The sequence below is a fragment of the Barbus barbus genome, assembly GCF_936440315.1.
Source record: "Barbus barbus genome assembly, chromosome: 41".
NCBI lineage: Eukaryota > Metazoa > Chordata > Actinopteri > Cypriniformes > Cyprinidae > Barbus > Barbus barbus.
In genome coordinates this window covers 1,389,758-1,415,271 of record NC_136719.1, presented here as the reverse complement: position 1 = coordinate 1,415,271, position 25,514 = coordinate 1,389,758, and the positions used below count along the sequence as shown (strand labels likewise).

The 25,514-nt window shown below is 38.6% G+C and overlaps 1 protein-coding gene across 2 annotated transcripts; it reads left to right on the top strand.

Moving 5' to 3' along the window:
- Positions 1-869: 869 nt before the first annotated feature.
- Positions 870-25,275, top strand: LOC306860974 (uncharacterized protein). Of its 2 annotated transcripts, XM_079403002.1 has the most exons (5): positions 870-1,412; positions 5,305-5,334; positions 5,583-5,690; positions 22,326-22,412; positions 24,736-25,275. In XM_079403002.1, exons 1-5 carry the CDS (start codon positions 1,183-1,185, stop codon positions 24,797-24,799), a joined length of 519 nt encoding a protein of 172 aa, XP_079259128.1. In that variant the 5' UTR covers positions 870-1,182; the 3' UTR covers positions 24,800-25,275. The 2 variants fall into 2 exon arrangements, with proteins under 2 accessions (XP_079259128.1, XP_079259129.1); XM_079403003.1 differs by lacking the exon at positions 22,326-22,412.
- The last annotated feature ends 239 nt before the right edge of the window (positions 25,276-25,514 follow it).

The window sequence follows — 25,514 nt, the reverse complement described above, 5'->3', positions numbered from 1 at the left end:
AAAACATTAGATGTGTTGTAATGCTGTGCTGCTCACTATATTAGTCATAAATCTACACTAAAAAACTTGCCTGATACTGAAGAGTACAGATGATGTAAAAAACAGATCAGATGTCTGAATGCACTGCTAGAACTCAATCTGTTAGTGTGGTGCATGCCTCACATCAAGTCATTCCAGGTCCAGACAGCTTAATCTCATTTCACCAAATTACTTCAAAGATCCTTACAGTCCTCCCATCATACCACAGTAAAAGAGAGAAAGAGAGAGAAAGCTTGCATCTCCTTAAACATAAAGCCAGTCATTTAACATTAGCTTCTTAAATGGAAATTATTGCATTGACTAGAAAAGCAAGAATTAGAAATGACAGTTAAAAGTCTGAACACCAACATACGCTTGCATTTGTTTGTACTTATGAAATTTAATAATGTTTGTGATTTTCTTTGAGGGTTGTGTTTAGAGGTAGTTCAGCCAGACCAAATTCCAGCAGTTGCTGTCAGTATTAAACCTAGCCTTATAAACCTTTTTGGACACTTGCCACAGATAAAAATGTCTTTGCGTTATAGACTACATCAAAATAAGTAGCATTTGTTTAGAATAAACAGCAGGCCTACTAAATGGGAAAATCTCTATCTTTAAAATCAGAAAAAAGTCAAAACTGCCATATACTGTGATGTTAAGGCCCTGAACTGTATCTAAGCGATGATTAAATACAGGTCAAAAACTGCTAGACGCGACGCGACGCGAAACAGAAGGAGCTTGACGCGTCCGTCAGGACTGCGGTGGAATCGTGACGCAGACCTCCAGTCGACCAATCAGAGCCTTTGTTTACGCGTGCGGCGGGTTTATTCGACGTCGCGCGTTCGCAGTGTAGACAGCTGCGTTGTCGCGTCGCGTTGCATGCGGTGTATTCAGGGTGTTACTGCGCCACCATTTATAAGTGCATTCCAGTGTATGGCAAGTGGATTAAATATTCTCTACTGCACCACGAACTGCTTCCAGAAGTGTGACAGAAACGATGTTAACCTATAGCCACATTTAACCTCTAGTGGCACAAAGCCACCGCAGGAGACGCAGAGTCAGTGTTCGACTAAAGCATGGCTGAGCGCGCCTCTCATATATCACAGCGCGTCTTTACCTGGAGAAAAGACTAGCGTTATTGGTTAGTAAGAGAGGAAGAAGGAGATGGACAGCCGGGCCGAGAATCCGACGAAGGCAGCGGGCTATCTGAAGGAGCTGAATAAGATCATAGAGACCCAGCAGACGCTGCTGGAGCGGCAGAAGATGCGCATCTTTGAGCTGGAGCAGCATGTGTCCGATCTGTGCGCCGAGAACAGCCGCCTGAGACAAGAGTACCAGCGGCACCTGCTCACCTGCAGACTGCGCTCCATCCAGGAAAACAGCCCGCAACAGCAGTAAGACTCCTCTTATACACTTCCTTCAAAAACCTGCCTCTCAATCAGATATTACAAGCTAGGTCAACGACAATACACAGGACGCTTATTTTAACATTTTATTTATAGGCTATATATTGTATTGTTTTTAGGGTTCGTCTCATTTTGGAGCATGTTTGGTTAGTTTGATTTTGAAAAATACATAATTGCAGTGTTTGGTATGTCCAGAATACTATTAAAGTAGATTGTGCTTCTTTTTTTCTAATAGCTGCAGCAGTTAATGCTTTCAGCAATAGGCTAGTCTCCCAGCCTGACGATAATGTGCCCAAAACCATATAAAAACACCTACAGATCTAACCAACCAGCTTAGGCTGGTTTAAGATTTAGATACTGTCTAGCTAAACTAACTAAAGTATTTTCTGTATTGAAAGTGGCATTCTGAATTGGTGTGTGTGATGAATTTCTGACTGAAGAGATCCCATAAGCAGGCTCCAAGACAGCAGTGTTGCAGATGTTGGTTAAATCTGCTGAAATCAGCAATCAAGTTCAAGAAAAAATAAGCACCAAGTGATCAAATGTCTAAAGTTTGTTATGAGGGACTCCCACAGTTTAGATGTTCATGAGGTTTAGGAAACCCTCTGCTACCCCTGTATTTCACACCTCTGCTGCAACTCGAAAGCATGTCAGGTGAGATACACTGTAAAAATAAATAGGTAAAGTAACAGAAAAAGTACTGGCGGCTCATTACACATGACATTAATTTTACAGACATTTCTGTTAACTCTAAAACACTGAAATCAAAATACTAAAATCAAAATACTGGTAAAACACCTATGAAAAATAAACACGGAAAAATTCCTTTAAATTACACAGTTTATTGTGCCCTATTTTTACAGATGTTTTTTAGTGTAAGTAGATTTTCATACTCCGTATCACAACATAACACATTAGTCTACTGGTTTTTCTGGTTGATTTTCTTTCTCTTGCCCAGTCTGTAGTTATTTCATATATTAATAAAACTGCTATTTTGATTTCAACAAAAAAGGCAGAGTCACTTAGCAGAATGACTGCTGTCTAGTTGCAAATCTGTTGTTTGAGGCAAAGCACGTGACATCTCCTTATTGCTTCATGACTCCTAGAATAAGAGAGGAACTACGAGATTGATATTTCACCACAGTATGGGATTCAGTAACATTCTCTCCGTAACTGGATCTTTGATTATAGACAGAATATCTTCAGAATAGACACCAGCATATGAGTCTGTTGACTCTACCATGAGTCTGAGCACTGGTGTCCCACAAGGCTCTGTAATCGGACCTGTACTGTTTCCTTGCTTGCATACTGTATTGATGTATTGTCGAGCAGAACTCAGTTGAAACAATTGTGTCATTCTTTTCGGTCAGATCTTTTAAGTAAATCAGTTAAACCAGTTCACAAAACTATTCTGGTCCAAACAGTTAATGACTCAAAACACTCACTCAATCATTAAACTGAAAACCATCATTTTTGCAAATGTAAAGTTTGTAGGCTAATTAATGCTACTTTATCAGGCTTTATACGATGAAATGAAAATGCTATTGAAACTTTTCTGAAGACAGTTGGTTCCCTTTAGAGATACATTCATATAAAAAACACCTGCACCCCAAACACTCGACTTCACCCACATCTATCTGTGACGGTCTTTTCTAATATTGTGGTGGGCTGCCACAAATAAATCAATGTATGGGAAATGATGACATGCCATGTTACTTAGCTAATGCAATTCTTAAAATATATAATACATATTCACACAAAAAGGTGGTTGAAACAATAATTTTGTAATTTGATTTTGAATTGATAATTTGTAGTACTGAATAAAATATAAATTCAGTTACAATCATAATTTCTTTCTGTTAATTACATTAGATATTCCGGTAACATAATAAATCACACAGACAAATTATTCATCTAAAATATAAAAGATCAAGATTAATTATTTGTGCTGATATTCATGAACTAATGCGTAGCCATTCATTGACCTCACACACAGCATATAGAAATCAATAAGCTCCCTGTTTACAGCAGATGGAATATGTAGAAAGTCCATCAGTGTTTTCCATCAAAAAGCTGTGGCAGTAATTCAGAGACATTTTCACAAATGGGCTAGCCTTAAAAATATACTTTAAGAAGATAAGATTCGAAGCACATTCAGTACAGTTGAATGCACATCTTTTTCACAGAAGCATATGACCCATACACTATGAATGCTCTCTTCTGAAGCCATGGTTTTATGTGAGGAGCAAACTTAGGGGGTTACGTATAACACAGGAAGCCAGCAGTAAATCAGAGCAGTAGTCAATGTGTTTATTGCATCTTTTCTCATGGAGTGGCCTGATGTTTATTACAGTGGCGTCTTCAAACAGTACAGTGGGCAGCTGAGCGAAGACCCACTTCTAAAGCCTTCTGTTCCCAGGCCACAGGGGAAGTCGTGGCCTAATGGTTAGAGAGCCGGACTTGTAATCCAAAGGTTGCGGGTTCGAGTCCCCGGCCGGCAGGAATTGTAGGTGGGGGGAGTGAATGTCCAGCGCTCTCTCCACCCTCAATACCACGACTGAGGTGCCCTTGAGCAAGGCACCGAACCCCCAACTGCTCCCCGGGCACCTCAGCATGGCTGCCCACTGCCCACTGTGTGCCCACTGCTCCGGGTGTGTGTTCACGGTGTGTGTGTGTTCACTGCTGTGTGTGTGCACGTTGGATGGGTTAAATGCAGAGCATGCAGAGCATTTAACCCATGGGTTAAGCATGGCTCATTAAGCATGGGTCACCATACTTGGCAGTATGTCACTTCACTTCTAATGTAACAGTCCTGAGATCCGGTAGATCCGCAGGCATTTGTCATCCAGCTCCAAAATGATGTTTGCATTCAGTCAGACCTTTACAGATTAAAGCCAATATTATCGAGGCCTATACAATTCATAATTCTACCCTCACCGGAGCTGATATTTGACATGAGAACACTAATATATATATATATATATATATATATATATGAATGAGCTGGTTCATGGCCACAGATGCTGACAGTACAGAGTTCTGCAGCCGTGACGTCAAAACCAGGAAGACTAATTCACCACTGGTTTCCCTTGAGATTTTCCTGTGGGTTTTATAATGGGGTTTTGTAAGTCATGAGCAAAATAAGTGTTGATGATATGCTGTACTGTTGTACAACGTAAACTGCGCACACAACACAAACCTTATGTAGTTACTTACATCCATTACAAACAAATAAATAACTGCCTTAAAATTCTTGTTTAATTTGTTTGTTTGAATTACGTTGTGGAGCAAAATGTCCAAGTATTGTCAAGTTATGTTTGCAGACCTTATTTTACTCATGAATTACAAAAACTCAAGGGACTTAGTCTTCCGGGTTTTGATGTCACGTTGCAGCAGGAAAACACTTTATTACAGCTTTTTTCAGCTGCTTGCACACTAAATCTTTCCTCGTCACACAGTTTCTGAAAGCTGACACTCAAACAGCAGAAGCACACACCAAATCTGCAAAACCAGACATTAATTATCAGCCTGGTGTTTGCAAATGTTTGCTTTTGAGACGTGTTTGTGATATTTTGAATGCAGTGCTTCATTTTTGCAAGATATGTGAGGCATTTAGCATTTTGTGCGTGAAGTTTTGAAAAAGAGAGGCAAAGTTTTGAAAAAGTGTGTAAGCAGCTGAAAAAAACTGAAATTTCTGAATTTTATGCTGAAATTTGTCATAATTATGTAGTGGCACTTGTTAAAAAGCATATGTATTTACAATAAATGAAGGTTTGCTTAATTACTGTTTTTCATTCCAGTGTGACTTGAAATGTGATTTTGATTTGTTCTACTCTGTTTAGATATGTTTTTCCTGAAAAATTATTTTTGCGTGTTTCAGGCCAGAATATGGCAGTGCAAGAATCGTCAGGTAAGTTGTATGTTTGCTTCTATTGCACTGGTGAATATTGTCTGAATTTTCAAATATTTTAAACTGGTTGATTATAAAGCACATTACTCTGTGAGTGCTGGGTTGCTAACACCCTGCTAGGTGTCTGAGTGTTCATTTGGGTGCATCACATTCAGTGACAGCAGCTGTCCTGGAGCAGCATCAGCTCGGACATTCTGCTGCAGACTCTTGTGAAGTGTCTGGAGTCTGTGTTGTGTTTCTGTCTACAGAAGACATGCCTCTCTTCCTGTGGAAAGGACGGACAGTCCCAGCAGACTCCGATCAGCCGTGTGCAGGAGAACTGTGCCGTGCCGACAGTGGAAGTCTGCATCCTTCGGGTACAGTAAACTCTCGTCTTTGTTTAGATCATCTTGAAGGGTGTTTGTATACTATACTAGAATTGGATTATTTTATCAGTGACAGTAAGTCATAGCAAATGAAATGCATTGTTTGGCTACATTGGAATTATTTCCTTTGTCCAATTTGATGACATATTGATAGTCGCTTGTCATTTTTACACCTGATGGTATATTATAGGTCGTACAACATACAGAACATCTTCAACAACATCAACATCTTCAGGTCATTAGGCACATTACTAAATGAAACACACCCAAAGAATGATATTAATATTAATAATAGCAGGCATACAGCATTAATGAACGGAACAAATTTTAAGCTTGAATGAGTGATGATAACTAGTGATCAGGTAGATTCATTTCATGCTGTATGTGTAAAAATCCCAGTCACTCTGGTGAAGAATACCAAACACCAGGATATGTGATGAGAAATGAGCTCAGTGAGGATGCTTGTGATGTGATCAATGTGTCAGTGGTTTAATGGTCATCTTGAAATGACCAATGGGGTGACTGTAGTGTAATGAAGATTTCATGGGACATTTAAGGCAAGAAAACAAAATACAGTATGTATTTGAGTTTTGCAGTCTGTGTGAATGACAGTTGACAAAGGCAGACTGGGCTGATAATTGAAGGTGCTGTAAACTTTTATTAATTTTTTTTAAATAGCACACATAAAATGTTGCTACTACTTGACGGATATCACTGATGTTGTGAGAAATCACATCAGCCCTGGGGGTCAAACCTTTGATTTTTCTTTGATCTTAAACTTTCCCAGAAACGCTTTTTTGCGTGTGTACATGAATAAATTAATGCATTTAAAAAACGATGCCCTATATATAGTTGAAATAACAGTACAGAATTTAAGGATGTTTACCTTATTCAAAGATATGTCTGTCAAATCCATACATTAATTCTTCTGCATAAATGCCCATTAAATTAATCTGGGAACTGATATATACATGTCCACCCAATTTTTGGTATATGATTGAAGCTAGTGATTTTGGCAAGTGTGTTGTATCATACAGTGAGTGAACAGGTTATAGTGGTCTGTGTGTGTGCTGTCTGAAGCTGAGACTAGTTTATTTGTTCTAATATCTGTATGTTGGCAAAACATTGCCTTTTAGTGCAGAAATTGAAGTGGTGACTTTATATTGCTATGCGTTTACAGTACCAAACATTTTTTTAACAACGGTTGGAAAGTCTTGTTCGAATGTGTTGAGATGTGTTATGTGCAGCCCTTTATACTTCCAGATGTGAGACTTGAAGGTGACCTGAAGCTCATGAATTTTTCATGGATTTCGAGCAGTTTTCTCTGATTTGTGTTTATTGAGAAGAAACAAACTTTGAATTCTAGTATGGTTTCAGTCATCTTGTGTCTTGTGAGATCACACCATATTGCTTATTAACAGCTAAGAGCTACAGCCATTCATTTCTGAAAGGAAGGTTTCAGGTTCAATAAAAAGTTAGAGCACCATCAGAAGCATTTGTAGCATAATCAGCAGAGGGTGAGAATGAGGGTTGAGACGTGTTTTTCAAACGTTGTTTTTTATGCAAATAATTCTATTAATAAGTGAACCGCAAGGACAATATTAAAATATAAAAGCATGACTGCTTTAACCAAAAAATCAGGTCTGAAAAAGAAACTACAGCCAATTTTATAAATGTAATTTATATACTTGTTTCTCAGACAAACTCTGACAGCATCAGACTCATAATAATGTATTATATCTTATATTCATTAGTTAAGTACTTGGAAAAAATCAAGTATTTCACTGTTAGTATTTTTCCTTGTATCTGTCAGTGTTGTGATTATTATTGTGAGCGACGCTCACAATTTGCAGAAATTCATGAATTTGTGAAATGCATTAATTTCATGAATAAATTAATGAAATTGCAGAAATTATGCATTGAATACATGCATTTACACATACGATGCAGTGAATGTGATGGAAATATAGTCCAGCGTGTTAATAGAGGACACATGTTGACGTGATGCAAGGCAGAGCTCAGCTCTTACTGCACTGGGTGGGCAGGAGTATCCTCACAGGAATAAACCCATCTGAAACAAAGCCTCATCCAGGGCAGAGCCATGTCCTTCACGCTCATGGGACGAGCTGTCAGTGTGTGTTAGCTGCCAGTGGACAGAGAGAGGCCACCAAACTAGAAATGCTGTAGTGTGTAGTAATATGTTTCAATTGCATTTTCATTAAATACCCCACAATGAATATAGTTAATCTATATTCATATAGTTCAAGGTTGCTGCTGGAAGAGGTGTTAGTGAGATCAGCAGGGGGTGCTCACCCTGTGGTCTGTGTGGGTCCTAACGCCTTCGTATAGTGATGTTGAAATTATACTGTCAACAAGCACCATCTTTTGAAAGGTCCTGACTCTCTGTGGTCACTAAAAATCCCATGGCACTTCTCGTAAAGAGTAGGGGTGTAACCCCAGTGTTACTTACACCTTTTCTTTGGCACTCTTTCACCAGCTCTATGTACTGTAGATCTCTTCCTCTCATTGGCCTCCTCAATACGATCTTCTCAGGGGACTGTGATTTCAAAGAGAATGATCTGCTTAGAAGCTGCTGAGATCAGCACCATGTCTGGCCTCAGCGATGTTATAGCAACAGTTTCAGAAAACTTAAGTTGCCTCCCCAGGTCGACTTTCAGCTCCCAGTCCCATGCAGATGTTAGCATGCCAGAGGAGGTGGTCCTGATAGATGTTGTTATCTTCTCCAAAATCCTGAAAAAAGTGATGGTCTTCTTTGATGAGCGTAAGCACTTGCAGTGGGTAATCCCACTGGAGATGGTCTTCAGAACTCCCACGACTCCCAGTATTGCAGCACCTCCCTAGGACAGGTCACAATGAATTCTTCATTCACACTGGTGATGTGGAGTTTCAGCTTGTTGTTTTGCCCATTTAAGGCGATGCTGCTTAGGCTTTGGGGTAATCCAAGCTACTTGCGTTAAAACCTACTGATCCTCCTCTCAAAGCCCTCCACTGTGTAAATTGGAACCCCATAGACTAAAATCTTAGGCTGAAACCATTGTAATAGTCCAAGATGAGATCTGTGAACTTGGCTGGTGTATGGTACCAAGCCAGAGCCACCTCTATTAGCTTGTGGGGTGTGGATCCATACGCGTTTGTGAAGTCAAGCCACAAACTGCAAAGTTCTCTGGGCCTCCCTGATCAGCTGTGTGACCACACCTGTGTGTTCTGTACACCCTGGCACCTTCGGGATTCCTCCTTTCTGGACAGCAGTATCAATGTATGCGTTCCTCAGGAGGTAGTCTGTAAGGTGCCTTGCAACAATGCTAAAGAATATCTTTCCTTCAACACTGAGCAGAAAGATGATTCTGAATTGATCAAAGTTCTTTGATTCTTTCTCCTTCAGAATCCACGCTCCTGTGTACCTCCACTGGTGGGCTACCTTGCCCCTCCTCCACATCACCTTCAGGATCCACCATAGCCTGTGGTGTAGCCTTGGGCAATTCCTACAGACCCTGTAAGGTACCCCACTCAGTCCTGGGGCTGAGCTTGTTCTTGCTTTTTTGAACACCTCCTGCACCTCTTTCCAGCTGGGCTCCTTACTGTCAAATTCCACAGTTGGTTTTGGCAGACTGATCAAGGTCTTACATACCGCTTTTCCACTGAGGCTGGAGCCAGAGCTGGAATTGGTGCTTGGCCAAGACTGACAAGTAGCGTTGTTTGTTTTCTGTTGGAATCTATCTTACTAATACTCTATCTTATTATGGTTTAAACAGCTAAAGTATAATTTAATTCTCACCATATTTCTGATTTTATCTACCAAACTAATCTGACATCTTCGGCCTTTATTCTTTCACTCTAAACCGCTAGCGTTGCGCGTTTGCAGCGCATTAGCATTCCGTTAACATGTTAGCTGGTCAATCGCATCCCCGTTAACATTTCTTACCGCAGCTTTTTTCTCTCTCTGTCTCACCGTATCGGTCTCAGTGTATCTGTCTCTGTCAACAGTGAGGGATTCGCATGTGATAAATGCGGGGAAATAGTTAGGCTGACAGAGAAGATTTCAGAATTAGAGACGCGCATCCAAACTTTAATTGAGGACAGTAAGAATGTGAGGGCTCTAGATTTGGCTTTGGATGTGACTAGCTCAGGGAGTCCTGTACATTGTTCGGTTCCGGTAGAGCCCGTGCAGCAGGGCAGCTGGGTGACTGTGAGGGTGACTGGGTGACCGCTCTTCTGTTCTGATCAAAACATTAAACAGGCTCTCCTCACTCAGTGACGCACCCACTGAGAAACCTGATGAAAGTGCTCTAGTTATTGACAATTATATTGTGCGGAACATAAAAATAGAGACACCAGCCACCATAGTCCAATGTTTACCAGGAGCCAGAGCGTCATAGGTTCCCTTGTTCAAGACGAGAGGTTTCGGGGCGTAGTTCCTGAGAGCTGCGACTCTTGCACCACCAGTACCCATTTCATCCATGCTGGTTCTTGCACACATTGCTGCACACACAATCCACACTCATTATCATATATCCATTGTCTGTGTCCTTTGGTCCATCAGTATGGGATCCTTTTCCACCCCCCTCTCTTGGATCCCTGGGGGTATTCTTCCATGGGTTGATCTGTAGCTTGCTATGGGTTCTTCCTCTCAGAAGCTGCAGGTCTTGCTGCTAGCCCTCACTGCCCCAATGCCATCATTTCAAACTGTCTGCTGTTTCTCCAGCCGTCACCAAGCTCTTCTTGGTCGTCAATCAGCCTCTTCCTGGTAGTCACTAGCTACTCCAGACAGATGCTTTTAAAGGGGTCATCGGATGCCCATTTTCCACAAGTTGATATGATTCTTTAGAGTCTTAACCCTCTGGGCCCTGAGGGTGTTTTGGGGGCCTGGAGAACTTTCGACATGCCCTGACATTTGTGCTTTTTTCAGTTGCTTATAAAAATATAAATGGCTAAAGTCTAATAACACTGTAAACAGCACAAACTGGGCTACAATAATATGTTAGCAGCATTTATGTACATGATTGTGTTTTTGAGAAATCAACGTTTATGTGTGGTTAGTGAAAAACTAACATTTTGAAGTCACTGAAATAAGACCATAAAACACATACAGAACAATTGTTCACAAGACTTTTGAGAACCGGATCTTGTAGCCTAGAATTTTTGCTTCAAAATTATGTGAAAATCATCTTGTTTATTTGCTCACAGAAAACAATACATTGATTTAAATGTTTAAAGACATGTTTTGTGATTGAAAGCCAATATGCGAGGGAGTGGTAATAGCTTTGAATATTAAGTGATTTTCACCTGAGAGACAAAGGGCCCTCCCCTAAAGCTGCTAATGGGCCATCAGTGTGACTGTGACTGAGGCAGGTAAGAGAGTGTGAGGAGACTGAAAAAATGGGTTTTTAAATTATTTGTATTTTATTTACAACACAGTATAATCAAAACATACATAATGAAGGTCAAAGACACATTATTGAGCACCCTGATCTAACCACAGAGATGTGAACAGACTTTGACTCGTTCCTGCAACAGATTCTGTTCAACAAGTGAAACAAATAAATCATACCTGATATTTACGTGTTATTTAAGTGTTTCTGCTACTTTCCATGGATATATACAGTGATTATTTATATATATATATATATATATATATATATATATATATATATATATATATATATATACACTGTATATATTTATATAGGTTTTGTGTCATAGACTCATTCATGCTTTGTATTATTGTAAAAAAAATACATTTTATATGAGAAATTAATTATTATTGTTTAGCACGCTATTAAAATCTATTTTTTGAACAGAGTAGGCTATTAATAATAAACATGTTCTAAACATACTTAGACTCGTAGCATTCATCATGTTACAATGTACTCTCATATTACTTTTATTGTTTTATATGGAGCAAGAAAACATACTCGCACCGTAAGAAATTGAAATACAATGAATTGCCCATCATATTCAAAATTTTTTACTGGATTTCAAACATTTTAGTCAGGAATTATAGTTTGGGGAAAACCCAACTATGATTTTGTAGTCATATAGCCATCCTGATCATCATGTATGATTTTATAGTATAGAAGATATGATTCTGCAGTCATAGACTCACGCATGCTTTATACTATAAAAGGATGTACTTCATACTATAAAAAATATACAACTAAATAAATAAACTAATTGTTATCGTTTAGCACATTATTAAAATATATTTGTGAACAGATTATTAATAATAAACATGGTCTAAACTTTCTTAGATGTGTAGCATTCATCGTGTTGTAATTTGGGAACAACCCAACTAGTAATGTGTTCAAGTTTGTCACAATAACACGCTAACTAATGCAAAACATAAACATTACTTACTCATCAGATCGATCTTCTCTACTTGATGAACTCTTGCTCTTATTTTGAGGGAAATCCAGCCTTTACTCAGAAATGAACAGTATAGCAGCGATGAACAGTCTCCGTGTTTATGTTGTGTGTCTCCACACGCGCGCGGGTCACGTGGTTATTTACATGTGAACGCGAGGGGGCGGGATCTCATTAAAAATAATGAGTTAGACGGGACAGACTGAACATCGTGTTGGTTTCATACGGATTACTTCATCACAGAATATTTGTTTTCGATATGACTTCATTTGAAAGAAGACACTTCAGGCTTTCTATAGATATATAACTCATGTTTCTGTGTTGAGTATTTGCTGAGTTACACTTCATTTTAGTGACGCGTTTCTGAAAACAGATCGCGGAGACGGAGAAGACCGAGAGCGCACGCTGTTTGTTTTCTTTATTCTTCAAAAGCACAAAGTTTAGTTGTTGTTATGAGTGTATACAAATAAAAGTAGACCCCTTACAGATTCGAATGGTGTATTGCTCTTATCTGAACGATCAAAAATGGCAGAGTAAATCAAGCTAATTTCTGCCTTATCAGGAAAATCTGCCCCAAAACGCATATTCGCGTTTGTCGGGCTCAGAGGGTTAATGAAAAGTCTCAATTAATCAAAAAATTTCTCAGTGGTAGTGTAAAACAACACCCTTTTTACCTTGTCAAAAACAGCTGTGTTTAAAATGAGCCGTTTTATTGCATGTCTCTTTAAATGCTCATGAGCTCTGCTCACCCCGCCCCTCTCTTCTGTGGGGTGACCATCAGTTCTCATGAGACTGTTTACTTTAGCCGCATTTAGCCACGGAACTTATTAACTAGCATGTTATTAGGAAAGGCAATTTGCAAAGATTCATTAAAAAAACCTTATACTCACTTCTTCTGGTTAGGCTGGATCACGAATGATTTGCGCGAACATAGGTAGATCGGGGTGTGCATTCCCTTCCAAAACAAATGTAATCCACTGCGTCTTCAGCGGCTTAGATGTCGGGAGTAATTGACAACTGCTATGTTCATTATTACATCCAACAACTAAACACCTCAATCGTTTCCGAGACATTCTTGTCTACCCCTGCTCCGGCATCGAAACAATGGCAGACTATTGACAGCTCACTCAGGGCAGGTCTAAGGTAAAACACCAGTGTCGATCAACAATCGTGGGAGGAGCCTGAGATCTGGAGAACGGCTTGATTTGAGAAAGGGGATATTATTTATAGGGATTTTAAAAAAAAAACACTGGGTGGATTTTTATCATTATAGGGTGGATGTGTACAAACACTGCCAACACACATTTATGTTCAAACAACATGTAAAAGTGAATTTTGCATCCGATGACCCCTTTAACATACATCACCATGTGATCCTTCTGGACACATTATCAGAAGCTATGTTTCCATCCACCTATTTTTATGCACATTTTGGAATATCGCATTAAAAAAAAAGCTGGATGGAAATGCCAAGATGCGCATAAATTCTAAAAATGACAAAAAACTTATGTGGACATTTGAGTAGGATTAACTTTTTATCCGATAAGAAAAAATGCGCATAGACTACGATGGAAACACATTTACCGAATAAATTTCTCTATGCGCATCAAAAGAGTCATGTGACTTTGTGCTGTGAGACGGGATATCTTGACTAACCAGCGGACCGATCTCGTTCACAGCATCTATACGTTGTTTTGGTCGTTCTGAAATGCCTGAGCAAAGTCTGTTGTCAAAGTATTTCTGTGTAATTGTCTTACATGACTACGTTCTCAAACAGCAGCATCCACCTCCGAAAGCAATGATTGCATTTATTGTGTTTCGTCTGCAGGTGCAAGTAACTTATCATATATGAAAATTATTATATTCAGTGGCTTCTCCTAGTTTTCTTCGTGCTTCACTTTTTCGTGTTCATATTTAGTGCCAGTTTACCAGGACGTGACTATTTTGTTCTCTTTGACTTGTTGAATGGAAACGGTGCTTTATTCGCAAATGTTTTATGTGATATTCCAGTTTTGCGCATAAGTTTAATTTGAAACTTTGGATGGAAACATAGCTACTGATGTTTCCTGTAGTATATTCAATTGTAAATAGAGAGCATAACATGCAGACTTCATATTTAGATAGCAGACTAAAATTATTCTAAAAAGAATAACATCTTTAAAATTATTTTAGGCCAAGGTGTTGTCGCTGCATCTTTTTCAAAAGCATACAGTAATTAACACCTATAATATTTGTTTTACTAGAAATGACCAGTGCTGTAAAAAGTGAGTCTTGTGCAGTTTTCATAGGCGCACTAAATTAAGCTGTGATTCTTGTGCCAGGACAACATGTACAAAATGGGACGTCCAAAAAAATAAAGGAGCACTATTTTTGTGATGAGTAGACATTGTTTTTAGATGTCTAACATGCAATGTCTATTTTCCACACAGTGTAAACTCATTTGCTCAGTTGAGGGATGCCACCAGCAGGTGCTGTCAATGTGCATGTTCTCAGCCAGTGGAACATAACATGATAATCACAGTACAGTGAATACTAGCCATAGTGTAGTGTTTAATTTATATGATTAAAGATGGATTACGATTACATTAAGTGAGCAACATAACATCATGACAAAAACACACACATGGTCCTTGTGCTTTGCAATCCCAATTTTGTCAGTCTAACTTATACCTGAGACTTAGGCCCACTGCTAGATGTATATGACACATGCCCTCAAGATGCATCACTCTTAAAATATGGCCCTGCATGTCATTAGATCTTCAATAAAAACATACAAAATGCACAAAACTGACTCTTCATGAATAAAAACACAAGATGATGTATGTATCATGTATATATTATTTTAACACTCCATTTACACAGACTAATTTTGGCCTTGCAGAACTGAGTGGCATCTGTGAGCATTTCAAAAGAGTTTAAGCTGGACTTGACTAGATCACTCCAACACTTTAATTTTTGTTTTTCATTCTTTCTGAGGTAGACTTGCTTGCTGTCTTGCTGCACGACCCAACTGTTAATTAATTCTCGGAGAACAAAATTCATAGAATGATGGCAAGACGCCCAGGTCCTGATGCAGCAGAACATCCCCAAACACCATACTACCAGTGTGTGTATGTTTGGGGATTTTGCCTGACATAACAGGGCCTGTGTTGCATTCTGCTTGTACTGTATCTGTTCATAAGTCCTTTGATCCAGAGTTCATCCAGGATCATACAGGTGGAAGAATAGCAACTATAGACCCTTTTTCTGTTAGTAAGCATTGTGACGTTTTTCTGAGGGTGGAGCTTAGCTGGAGGTACAAAGATTCCCCTGACTGCTTCACTAACACTATCTATGAAGTTTGTTAGCTTGTTTTTTTAACAATAACTGGAGAAATTCAGATTTTACCTGCATATGTAAGGTATAGATGCACTGTCTGGGACCGCACTTGTTTTTGAAAAGGTTAACTTTAACGGACAAAACCAGATTGGCCGACCTGCACACACTTTTACTGAAAGGATCTGACAGGATTCCCTCCGGTTGAGTGACTCACATCTAACATGTATAGTTAAGACCAACTCACCGTGTCTATCTAGTCATGAAGACGTGTATATATTTCAATTTCAGCTGGCAACTATTTTTACAGCTACATTATTATTCCAGCCACAATTAATCACAACAATGTATATACAATTACAAATGATTAAGCATATAAATCGTCAGTTTGTTGTTTTACACACATGCACACAGACATCATTTATTATACATAGCAGTGAGATGCATAAGAAATCTTTAGATGTGCCCATAACAACAAAAGACAGTACTTTATTGAACCTTTTCTGATAAAAGGCTGCAAACGCGAGGATTTTTGTTTCTGTGCAGTTTTATCATGTTTAACCACAGCAGTGGTCAGTTTTTTGTTTTTTTGTCTTGGAGTTAAATCTGTCTTGTGTTTTAGTCTGTGGATAGAGTAGAAACAGCCCATTGTTACACTTGCATGGCAGAGCAGTGCAGACATGCTCTCAGGTCCATTTTTAGCACAGATACACAGCAGAAAGTAGTCTGAGGGGTGAAGCAGAAGCAGGATTCCCAGCCATGCACCATCACTGCTGCTGTATCACTGCTTGCTTTCCATGGGACACAATGGGGCACGTTTTAGAATTTAAATCTCAACTGAAAAAAATCGAATAAATAAATAATGTTTTTGTCTGTAATTATGAATATGATAATGCATGATAAAATTCGAATTTAGTTACTGAAAGTTACAAGTTACAAAGTTACTGTATATGCATTCAGATTTTATAGTCTCTCTATCACCAATGCAGAAGCAGATCAACATTTTTGATTCAAAATCTGATCTGACCCACCACCTTGATAAAATGACTCTAAAGCTGTGCCTGAAATCAGTCAATTATTCAGACTTTGACTGTTGTCTGTCTGGTAATTGGTCCCCTGTGCTCTGTATAGGCGACAGTGAATGATTCAGACCGTCTAAATATGCTGTTCTTTCAGGCGAATAAAGCCCGGTTTGTGTCACAAAAACCACCACAGTGGGTTGTGAAATGCTGAAAACTGTGCAAAGAAAGTCTCAAAATCCAAATGAATCAAATAGGATTGGCTCGGAAAAGATGCCAACGAATGCACACGTGCCACTTGATGCACAAATGATCATCTTCCTTGTTGCATGCGCAAACTGATACACTAATGCAAATGAAAACATCTGCATTCACAAACATGTTTCTGTTTGTACAAATCGCTGCATGTTCATGTAATTCTGAATTTCACAGACACACAGGCATTTGATTGTGGATAGTGAGATTCATTTGCAACATTTATCAAGTTCATGGATTATTGTGTATGCACTTGTTAGTAAATTTGAAACTTAATTTCATTCCATAATGCAAAGGCATTCCAACACCAGAGAAAGACCGATTCAGCATGTTCAATCTCCGAAAATCAGATGCTGACTGGGTAACACACTGATCCGACTAAACTAAGTGAATGTGGCTTTGGTTCTCTCTGCGTCTGTCTTTGATGGTGTGAACTGGCTTTATTACAGCTGTGGCCGCCACACACAGTCAAATGAGGCTTTGCCTGGCTGTGACTTGAATAAAACAAAATTTATAAAAGGGGATGAGGCTCTCAATATCATCTCATCCTGAGTTTCAGTTCACATTACATCCCTTAATAGTGCCATGTGTTTCAAGGCACTTCAGTGGGCATTGAACTATTATGTATGTTAGATAAACTTTAATACAGATGAAACCTAGAACGAACATTTTGTTAGTTTATTTAAAGGTGTCCTTGTTGCAGTGTAATTATAAGTACTGGGTAATATTAATTAACTACATGTACTTACTATATGGTTAGGGTTAGGTTATAATAATACTTTATAATACAATATAATTTATTGTTATTAAAATAGTAATTACATGTCACGTCACAAGGACACCTTTAAATAAAGTGTTACTGAACATTCCTTAAAATTGCATCTCCCAACATAAACTGGACCCTTTCAGTCTCTTTTTTTTGTGCACATCTCTATTTCTCCTACAGTATGTCCAGCAGCAGTGGATTTGTACAGAACATCAGCGTTCATGAACACCTGTGAAGTGTCAGTAGTTTCTCCAGTGAACTCTGGACCACTGTACAGTTTTATTTTTATTTTTAGTCAGGTGGAATTTATTTGATTTCAGTCAGGACCACTCTGTTTGAGTAAGATTGTTGTAGAGGTCCTAAACTTTATATTTGGCGGCAGGCTTCGCTCTGAAGGGTTCAGATTCTGAGCTATCCACAGGCAAACCTCATGAGGTTTAAACCCCCCTGAAGCCTAAGCAATTGCCAGATATTTTATATGCAACAGTTGCATATTCCAAGTAGAGTAATAAAGTACTGTGAATAAATTTGGACAAATTTAGCAATGAGCTGGACAGATGATATATCTCTGTGGGCAAGCAGTTAGTGATCGTGTATCTGCATAAGGAGGAGCTGGGGATGGAGGAGGGTAAGCGCATGTCTATGCGACTCTGGCAAGTGTAAGTACAGATGATCTTTTATATCTTATTCATATGTAGTGGGAGGAGTTACGATCGGCTGAGTGTCAGCTGATGCTGCAGGCACGCTGTGGTCTGCCTGAACTAAGCTTGAGCTCCATTCGACGCTCAAACTAGATTTACTTTCATGTGCCACAATATTGTAGCAGTAGCACCAAAATATGTTTGATATTTAATTGAATAGTGGACAGGTAGTGGGCAATAATAATATTTTTTAGTGGACAAAGTTTATGAAACCTCCATCACCAGGTCATATTTTACCCTAAAAAAACTAATAAAGTCATGATATAATTGAACATTTTTCATATATTTTCATATAGTGACATTATATTCATGACCTTTTTACCACATACTAAATTCACATTAACAAATGATTAATTTACTGGCCATGCGGTTTCATTTCTCAGAACAGAAAGCGATTCTCTCTTCCTTGCTTGACCTCTGGCTGTGATGTTGATGTATTATTACGTGTGTAATGGGTGCTGCGTTCAGGATCTCTCTCCTCCTGTTTCTATGGAGACCAGAGAGCCAATCAGCTGCCCTGGCTGTGGACTGTACTAAAGGCTGCAGATGGAGGAGGCAGCGCATGTCCTACACATTAAGAAATCTCTCTCACACACACACGCACTTCCTCAGCAGCATCGGTGAATTGCTGTCCTCGTTCTGCGCAGTGTCAGTGTTCGCTTGCTGATGTAAGTGTGTGATGCTTGTGTGACGTCGCAGGCCAGGAGCACAGCGCTGTAGCGTTGAGCAGACTGAATGAGACCCGCGGCCATGGCACACAGACTCGGCGTCATGTGAGTATCAGATCCGTGGTCTGCATGCATTACAGCGCTCATGTGTTTTACACAGAGGCTGTGCGATTGAGCTTGTGGTGATGGACTAATGTCTGGATGGCGAGGCTAGTTCTGCATTGGTCATAATGTGTTTGGGATGCGCTGTTGCTTTAAACTGAACTGAGCTGGACGATGACACGATGAATCGATGAACTGCCTTTAACTGAAAATTGAGTGTTTACTATTGGCCTTTTGCATTATTGACACACTATTTTCTTATTTGATACTGTAAAGTTGCTTTGACACAATCTGTATTGTTAAAAGCGCTATATAAATAAAGGTGACTTGACTTGACTGTTGCAGTAAATGGCAGTGATAGCTGCTTGCTCTGCTGAGCTGAGGTGTTTTCATGTGTCGCATCAACACGAGGAGCTGTGACCCTCTGTGTGTGTGTGTGTGTGTGTGTGTGTGTGTTTGGCTGTAGCTGATGTGCATTATGACGCAATTTCACAGTCACATGCTTTGAGCACAATGTGCTGCTATAAACTGATTTGTTATGCATTTCTCCTTCACGTGCAGTGTTCAGTCTGGCCATCCGTCTCATAAATAACTGCCGAAAGCTTTTTGATGCTTTGGATTTTTATTTTTACAATTTGTTTATTCTTGCTCTTGTCAGCATATAAAGCGTACTAAAAGCATCTGAAAGCAGCATCTGAGATGTATGAGTGTTTATTGGAGATTCAGTCCTCTCAAGGTGACTGAGGTTAAACTGAAGGGCACTTTAGCACTAGTTCATGGGTTTAAGGCTATTTGGGCACTTTGTAGGACGTTCCAGCGGTGAATTTAAAGTGATTCAGTAAGGAACACTAGCATCCTGCTTGTACTGCACAGTGTGTACTTTAAACTGATAGCTATTTATTTATTATTAATTAATAAATTTTTCAAATAGCATATAAATCAGTATGATGTGTGCAACGATAACATTTCCATTAGCTGTATGTCGCATTGTTGACCTCATCACATTGCATTTAATTCAGCCAGTGGCATCCAGTTATCATTATAATCAGATATATATTTAGTTAGCTATTTTGTGTTGTATGACAGATATTGTTGTAAATAAAGCTCTTGTATTTCTTTACTTGTATTTAGCTTCAGTTTCAGAAAAATGTTTTTATTTATAGATTAATGTGGTTACATAATAATAATAATAATAATTATTATTATTATTTCTAAATGAAAAAACAGGAAGTAGGAACAGACATCCTATTTTTATTTATTATTATTATTATTATTATTAACTATAAGCAACAGCCTTTATTTATTAGGCCTATGTTACAGCTAGGAACATTATTTGCCACTTAATATTAGGTGGCCAAGATGATGTAATCAATATTTTGTGTGGATGTATTAAAGAAAAAACACTTATAAAAGTTGCATGTGATCCCCGATGTGAAGTGATTATGTTTGACAAACATTTGAATACATTAAATGACATTTAAGCTCTCTTTGTGAAATATTCCTCTTACGTTGATGTAGTGTATGAGAGTCTGTGTCTGAAGCAGTAACGGTGTGTATGTGACAGCAGTCTGGTGCAGAGTTACATAAAGACCTGAGTACTCATCGAGAAATGAACTGACATCTTCACCAGTCATTTATTCATCAATATCAGACACAAACCGCCATTTACCCAGCAAACTCTTTATAAGCCTATTGTGTCACAGGATGAGAGCAATCGTAATGTTATCTGGAGATGAGAATATGCTAAAAAGCATTTAATTCTCCTACAACCCGAATTCCGGAAATGTTGGGACGTTTTTTAAATTTGAATAAAATAAAAATTGAAAGAATTTCAAATCACATGGGCCAATATTTTATTTACAATAGAACATAGAGAACATAACAGAGAAATTTTACACTTTTATCCACTAAATGAGCTCATTTCAAATTTGATGCCAGCTACAGGTCTAAAAAAAGTTGGTACGGGGGCAACAAAGGCTGAAAAGATTCAGCTGGGAGAACATCTAGCAATTAACTGACATCAGGTCTGTAACATGATTGGCTATAAAAGGAATGTCTAGAGGCAGAGTCTCTCAGAAGTAAAGAAGTAAAGAGGCTCTCCAATCTGTGAAAGAGTGCGTAAAAAGATTGTGGAATACTTTAAAAACAACATTCCTCAATGTCAAATTGCAAAGGCTTTGCAAATCTCATCAGCTACAGTGCATAACATCATCCAAAGATTCAGAGAAACGGGAGAAATCTCTGTGCGTAAGGGACAGGACCGAAGACCTTTGTTGGATGCCCGTGGTATTCGGGCCCTCAGACGACACTGCATCACTCATCTGCATGATTCTGTTATTGACATACTAAATGGGCCCAGGAATACTTCCAGAAACCACTGTCGGTAAACACAATCCACCGTACCATCTGCAGATGCCAACTAAAGCTCTAACATGCAAAAAGGAGCCATATGTGAACATGGTCCAGAAGCGCTGTTGTGTCCTGTGGGCCAAGGCTCATTTAAAATGGACTGTTTCAAAGTGGAAAAGTGTTCTATGTTCAGACGAGTCCAAATTTGACATTCTTGTTGGAAATCACAGAGGCCATGTCTTCTGGGCTAAAGAGGAGGGAGACCTTCCAGCGTATTATCAGCGTTCAGTTCAAAAGCCAGCATCTCTGATGGTATGGGGGTGCATAAGTGCATACGGTATGGGCAGCTTGCATGTTTTGGAACTATGAATGCTGAAAGGTATATAAAGGTTTTAGAGCAACATGCTCCCCTCCAGACGACGTCTATTTCAGCAGGACAATGCAAAACCACATACTGCAGCTATTACAACAGCATGGCTTCGTAGTAGAAGAGTCCGGGTGCTGAATTGACCCGCCTGCAGTCCAGATCTTTCACCTATAGAGAACATTTGGTGCATCATTAAACGAAAAATACAGCAAAGACGACCACAAACTCTTCAGCAGCTGGAAACCTATATCAGACAAGAATGGGACCAAATTTCTAGAAACTCATAACCTCGATGCCCAGACGTCTTCAAACTGTTTTGAAAAGAAGAGATGTTACACCATGGTAAACATGCCCCCGTCCCAACTATTTTCAGACCTGTAGCAGGCATCACATTTCAAATGAGCTCATTTTGTGCATAAAATTGTACAAATTTTCAGTTTAAACATTTGTTATCTATGTTCTATTGTGAATAAAATATTGGCTCATGTGATTTGAAATTCTTTGTTTTCATTTTATTCAAAAAAGGAAAGAGTATAAAATAATTTGATTGTCCTGTCTGAGAATGAACTTGTATTTGAATCCTCATATCAACACACTGAGCAGAGTACTGCAGGACACGAGGCAGCTGATCTGTGAGAGTGATGGGCTGAAGTGTGTTTGTAGTGTGGAGTAGATGACGTCTTTGTTTCTCCTTGTGTCGTAGGTATGTAAATGCTTTGCACCAGTACTGCTGTCCCGCGCCGTTGCGCTCTAAGCAGCTAGCTGTACCTGCTCCTCTCTCTGAGTGCAGGTAAGAGGCGCTCGAGTCAGAATGCATCCTATCAAACTGCTGTCCACACTCAATCCTATTAGACGTTACGTAATGCTCTGTGCAAACTTTCAGTAGCCCTGCTGTTTGTTGTATCTGTTATAGTCAAGTTAAATGCATTACATCAGCTTCTTTCATATTTTGGTCTGTCTCTCATTTTAAAGGTTTTATGTACTGTATAATATAAGTTGTCAGTAATAACACTGTTGGCTAGATTCATCACAGATAATATGATGGAACAGTAGCAATTTGAATATTTTAGTGGTTCACAATTACCTGAATTTAATGGTAGACAACAAATGTAATTGTTGTTTAATGAACTTTAAGTCTTTGCTTTGGGCTATTTGAAGATATTTGTAAATATGAAATTTGTGAATTTCTAGTGTCAGGGCAAATATTCAGAAATGTGATGTGACTGTTTTCTCCTGTATTTTTTTTTTTTTTTTTTTTTACATTGTTTATTGTAATTCCAGTTCACGAGAATGTTTTGTTTGTTTCTATATCAAGCTGTCTAATGAGGTTAATGAGGCTAATGAGAATAACATCCTGTGATTTGATTGAAATTGCTTCATTTTAAGCAAGGCGATGATTGGATAAAATTACAACCCAAATGATTTAAACAACCAACAAAATGTTTGTGTATATATACAGTATATATATATATCCTCAAAGCACTTCTTTATGATTTTGCCTAATTCAAATCTGAAGCATTGTGAATCAGTTCAGGGTTTGCGACTGACAGCTGCATTATTTTCTGTCGGTTGTGAATCTCTTGTTCTGACTCTGCTGTGTAAATGCAGCCTGTTGAATCTTTGAATGTGGCTCAGTTTGCTCCCTAGTTGAGTAATCATTTTAGCTACAGGAATTATTTATGAAATTATTTTTATGTATGGTTGGCAGTTTTTTTTTTTTTTTTTATTAGATTTGTTAGATTTTTATTAGATAGTATTTTTTTGTCATTAGATTTTTTTAATGTCTGATTTTCCTTGAGATTTTGACGCTTGATTAGATTAGTTTTTAGAGCTGTTTCACAAATCTGCTGTCTGTCCTATTATTCTCATGAACTGGAATTTAATTAACTTATTTGTGAAATTGTAGACCAATCTCATCACAGCTTGTCACACAATAAACCAGTGGCAAAAATGACCCAAGTAGTTACACTCAAAAGAGCGACTCGAAGCATAAGCCCAGTGCTGTTGAGGGACTACAGTGTTGTGCTGAGCTGTTTCTGTCAAAACAACACATTCTCTCTCACTCACAAAGCATTTGATGCTCTGAGCATCGCTATATCTACTGTACGCTAGAGGCCTGTAGCATCTTTTTTTGTGATGTGGCTGGTAACCTCACTGAATGCTTTGCCATCAAATTACATGGGAATCATTGTGGAATTATACTTTGAGTTCAATTTTAATACAATAATATGTTGTTACATCTAAATTCATTTTTATATACATGACATGCAGGGAAAATATATATATATATATACTGTATTGTGGCCACATATTAAGAATTCATTCTTCATTTGTTTATTTTTAGTTAAATTGTGGCCATGATTGACCAATTTGTTCCTTCATTTTAGTAAATAGTGGAAAAAACTTTTCAGCCTTCTCATATTTTTGTTGTTGACATCTGACCAACTCTTGGTATTTTGGCACATTTATTGGAGGCCAAATGATACAGATGCCAACAAGAGCATGAACAAAACTACGTAAGGTAACCTGTCTACATTAAATACAGGTAAATGGGTAAATTGCACTTCTGATCAACAAAATAATCATTATGCTTATTTAGCCTATGTCATGTTAAAGGGATAGTTCAACCGAAATGTACATTTTGTGATCATTTATTCATCCTCTAGTTATTCCAAACTTCTATGAGTTTCTATCTTCTGTTAAAAGAAGATATTTTGAAGAATGTGGGTAACCAAACAGTTTCTGGTTCATATTGACTTCCATATGGAAAAAATTAAATAAATAAATAAAAAATGCTATGCAAGTCAATGGGGGCCAGAAACTGTTTGGTTACCCACATTCTTCAAAATATCTTCTTTCTCATTCAATGAATGTGCCAAAATAGTTTGGTCGAACATCAGCAATAAAAAAGTATGTTGCATCTATGCAGTTGAAGGTCAGAACATTTCTGTTCACCTCTGTACAATAAACAATTTTGATGACGTGTTTGGGCCGCCACATGATGTCCAGTATAAAACCTGCGTCCTGAACAGTGGTGGCTGAGAAGCGCTGGCCTAGAGTATGCAGTGCGTCACATTGAAGTGTGCTGTTCTTATAGTGTGCTTCTCTCACAGGGATGATAATGTGCTGCATCAGTTCTGCTGTCCTCCGTCTGGAAGCAGCAGTCCTTCAAGATAGCAGGAATGACATCTCCAGCCGGCCACGGATCTGTCCTCTCTCTCAAAGCGTTCTTCATACAAGCATCCATCCATCCGTCTCCTGAGGGAACACTGTGTTTCTCTGAGGGAATAAATGTCACTGTGTGTGCTGTCGCATTCACATGTAGCACAGATGGAAGTCTTCCTGCAGTAGTTAATTTCATAAACGCTGGAAGAACACAACTGTAGCGCTAGAACTTATGCATACAGTCGAGTGTTGAACCTCAAACATGTATCTCTAATACAAGGATGCAGAACTGAGTGTGTTGCACAGTGTGGAAGAGTAAAACGAGTGAAGAGCAACTTCATTCAGTTCTCCGAGTGATGCATGAAATGAAAAAGCAATATCTATTTAAAAACCAATTACTACATCATAGCTGTATTTGCTTTGCTTGATATCAGTAGCTTATTGTCCTGAATGTGTAACAAGATTCAAATTAAAAGTTTCATTTTTTTACCCTCTTGTATATGATGATTATTTTTGTATTATTATTTAATGGCACTCAATATTGTGTTGTGTGTTTTTCTTTCATGTGTGGATGGTTTTTTTAGGACTGTGTTCAGATTGGCATACTAGCTTGTTGCATTCTACTCCGTAAGTGCTGTATACTGCTTACCGTGTTTATTTTCATGTGAAACACTATGTAATGATAAAATAGGAGTATGTTTAAACAGTAGAATGCTGCATGCTTGCC

Coding starts and splice junctions, on each gene's coding strand:
- LOC306860974 (XM_079403002.1), top strand. CDS start 1,183: ATGGACAGCCGGGCCGAGAATCCGACGAAGGCAGCGGGCTATCTGAAG. Junction 1,413..5,304: donor GAAAACAGCCCGCAACAGCA/GTAAGACTCCTC, acceptor TGCGTGTTTCAG/GCCAGAATATGGCAGTGCAA. Junction 5,335..5,582: donor GGCAGTGCAAGAATCGTCAG/GTAAGTTGTATG, acceptor TTCTGTCTACAG/AAGACATGCCTCTCTTCCTG.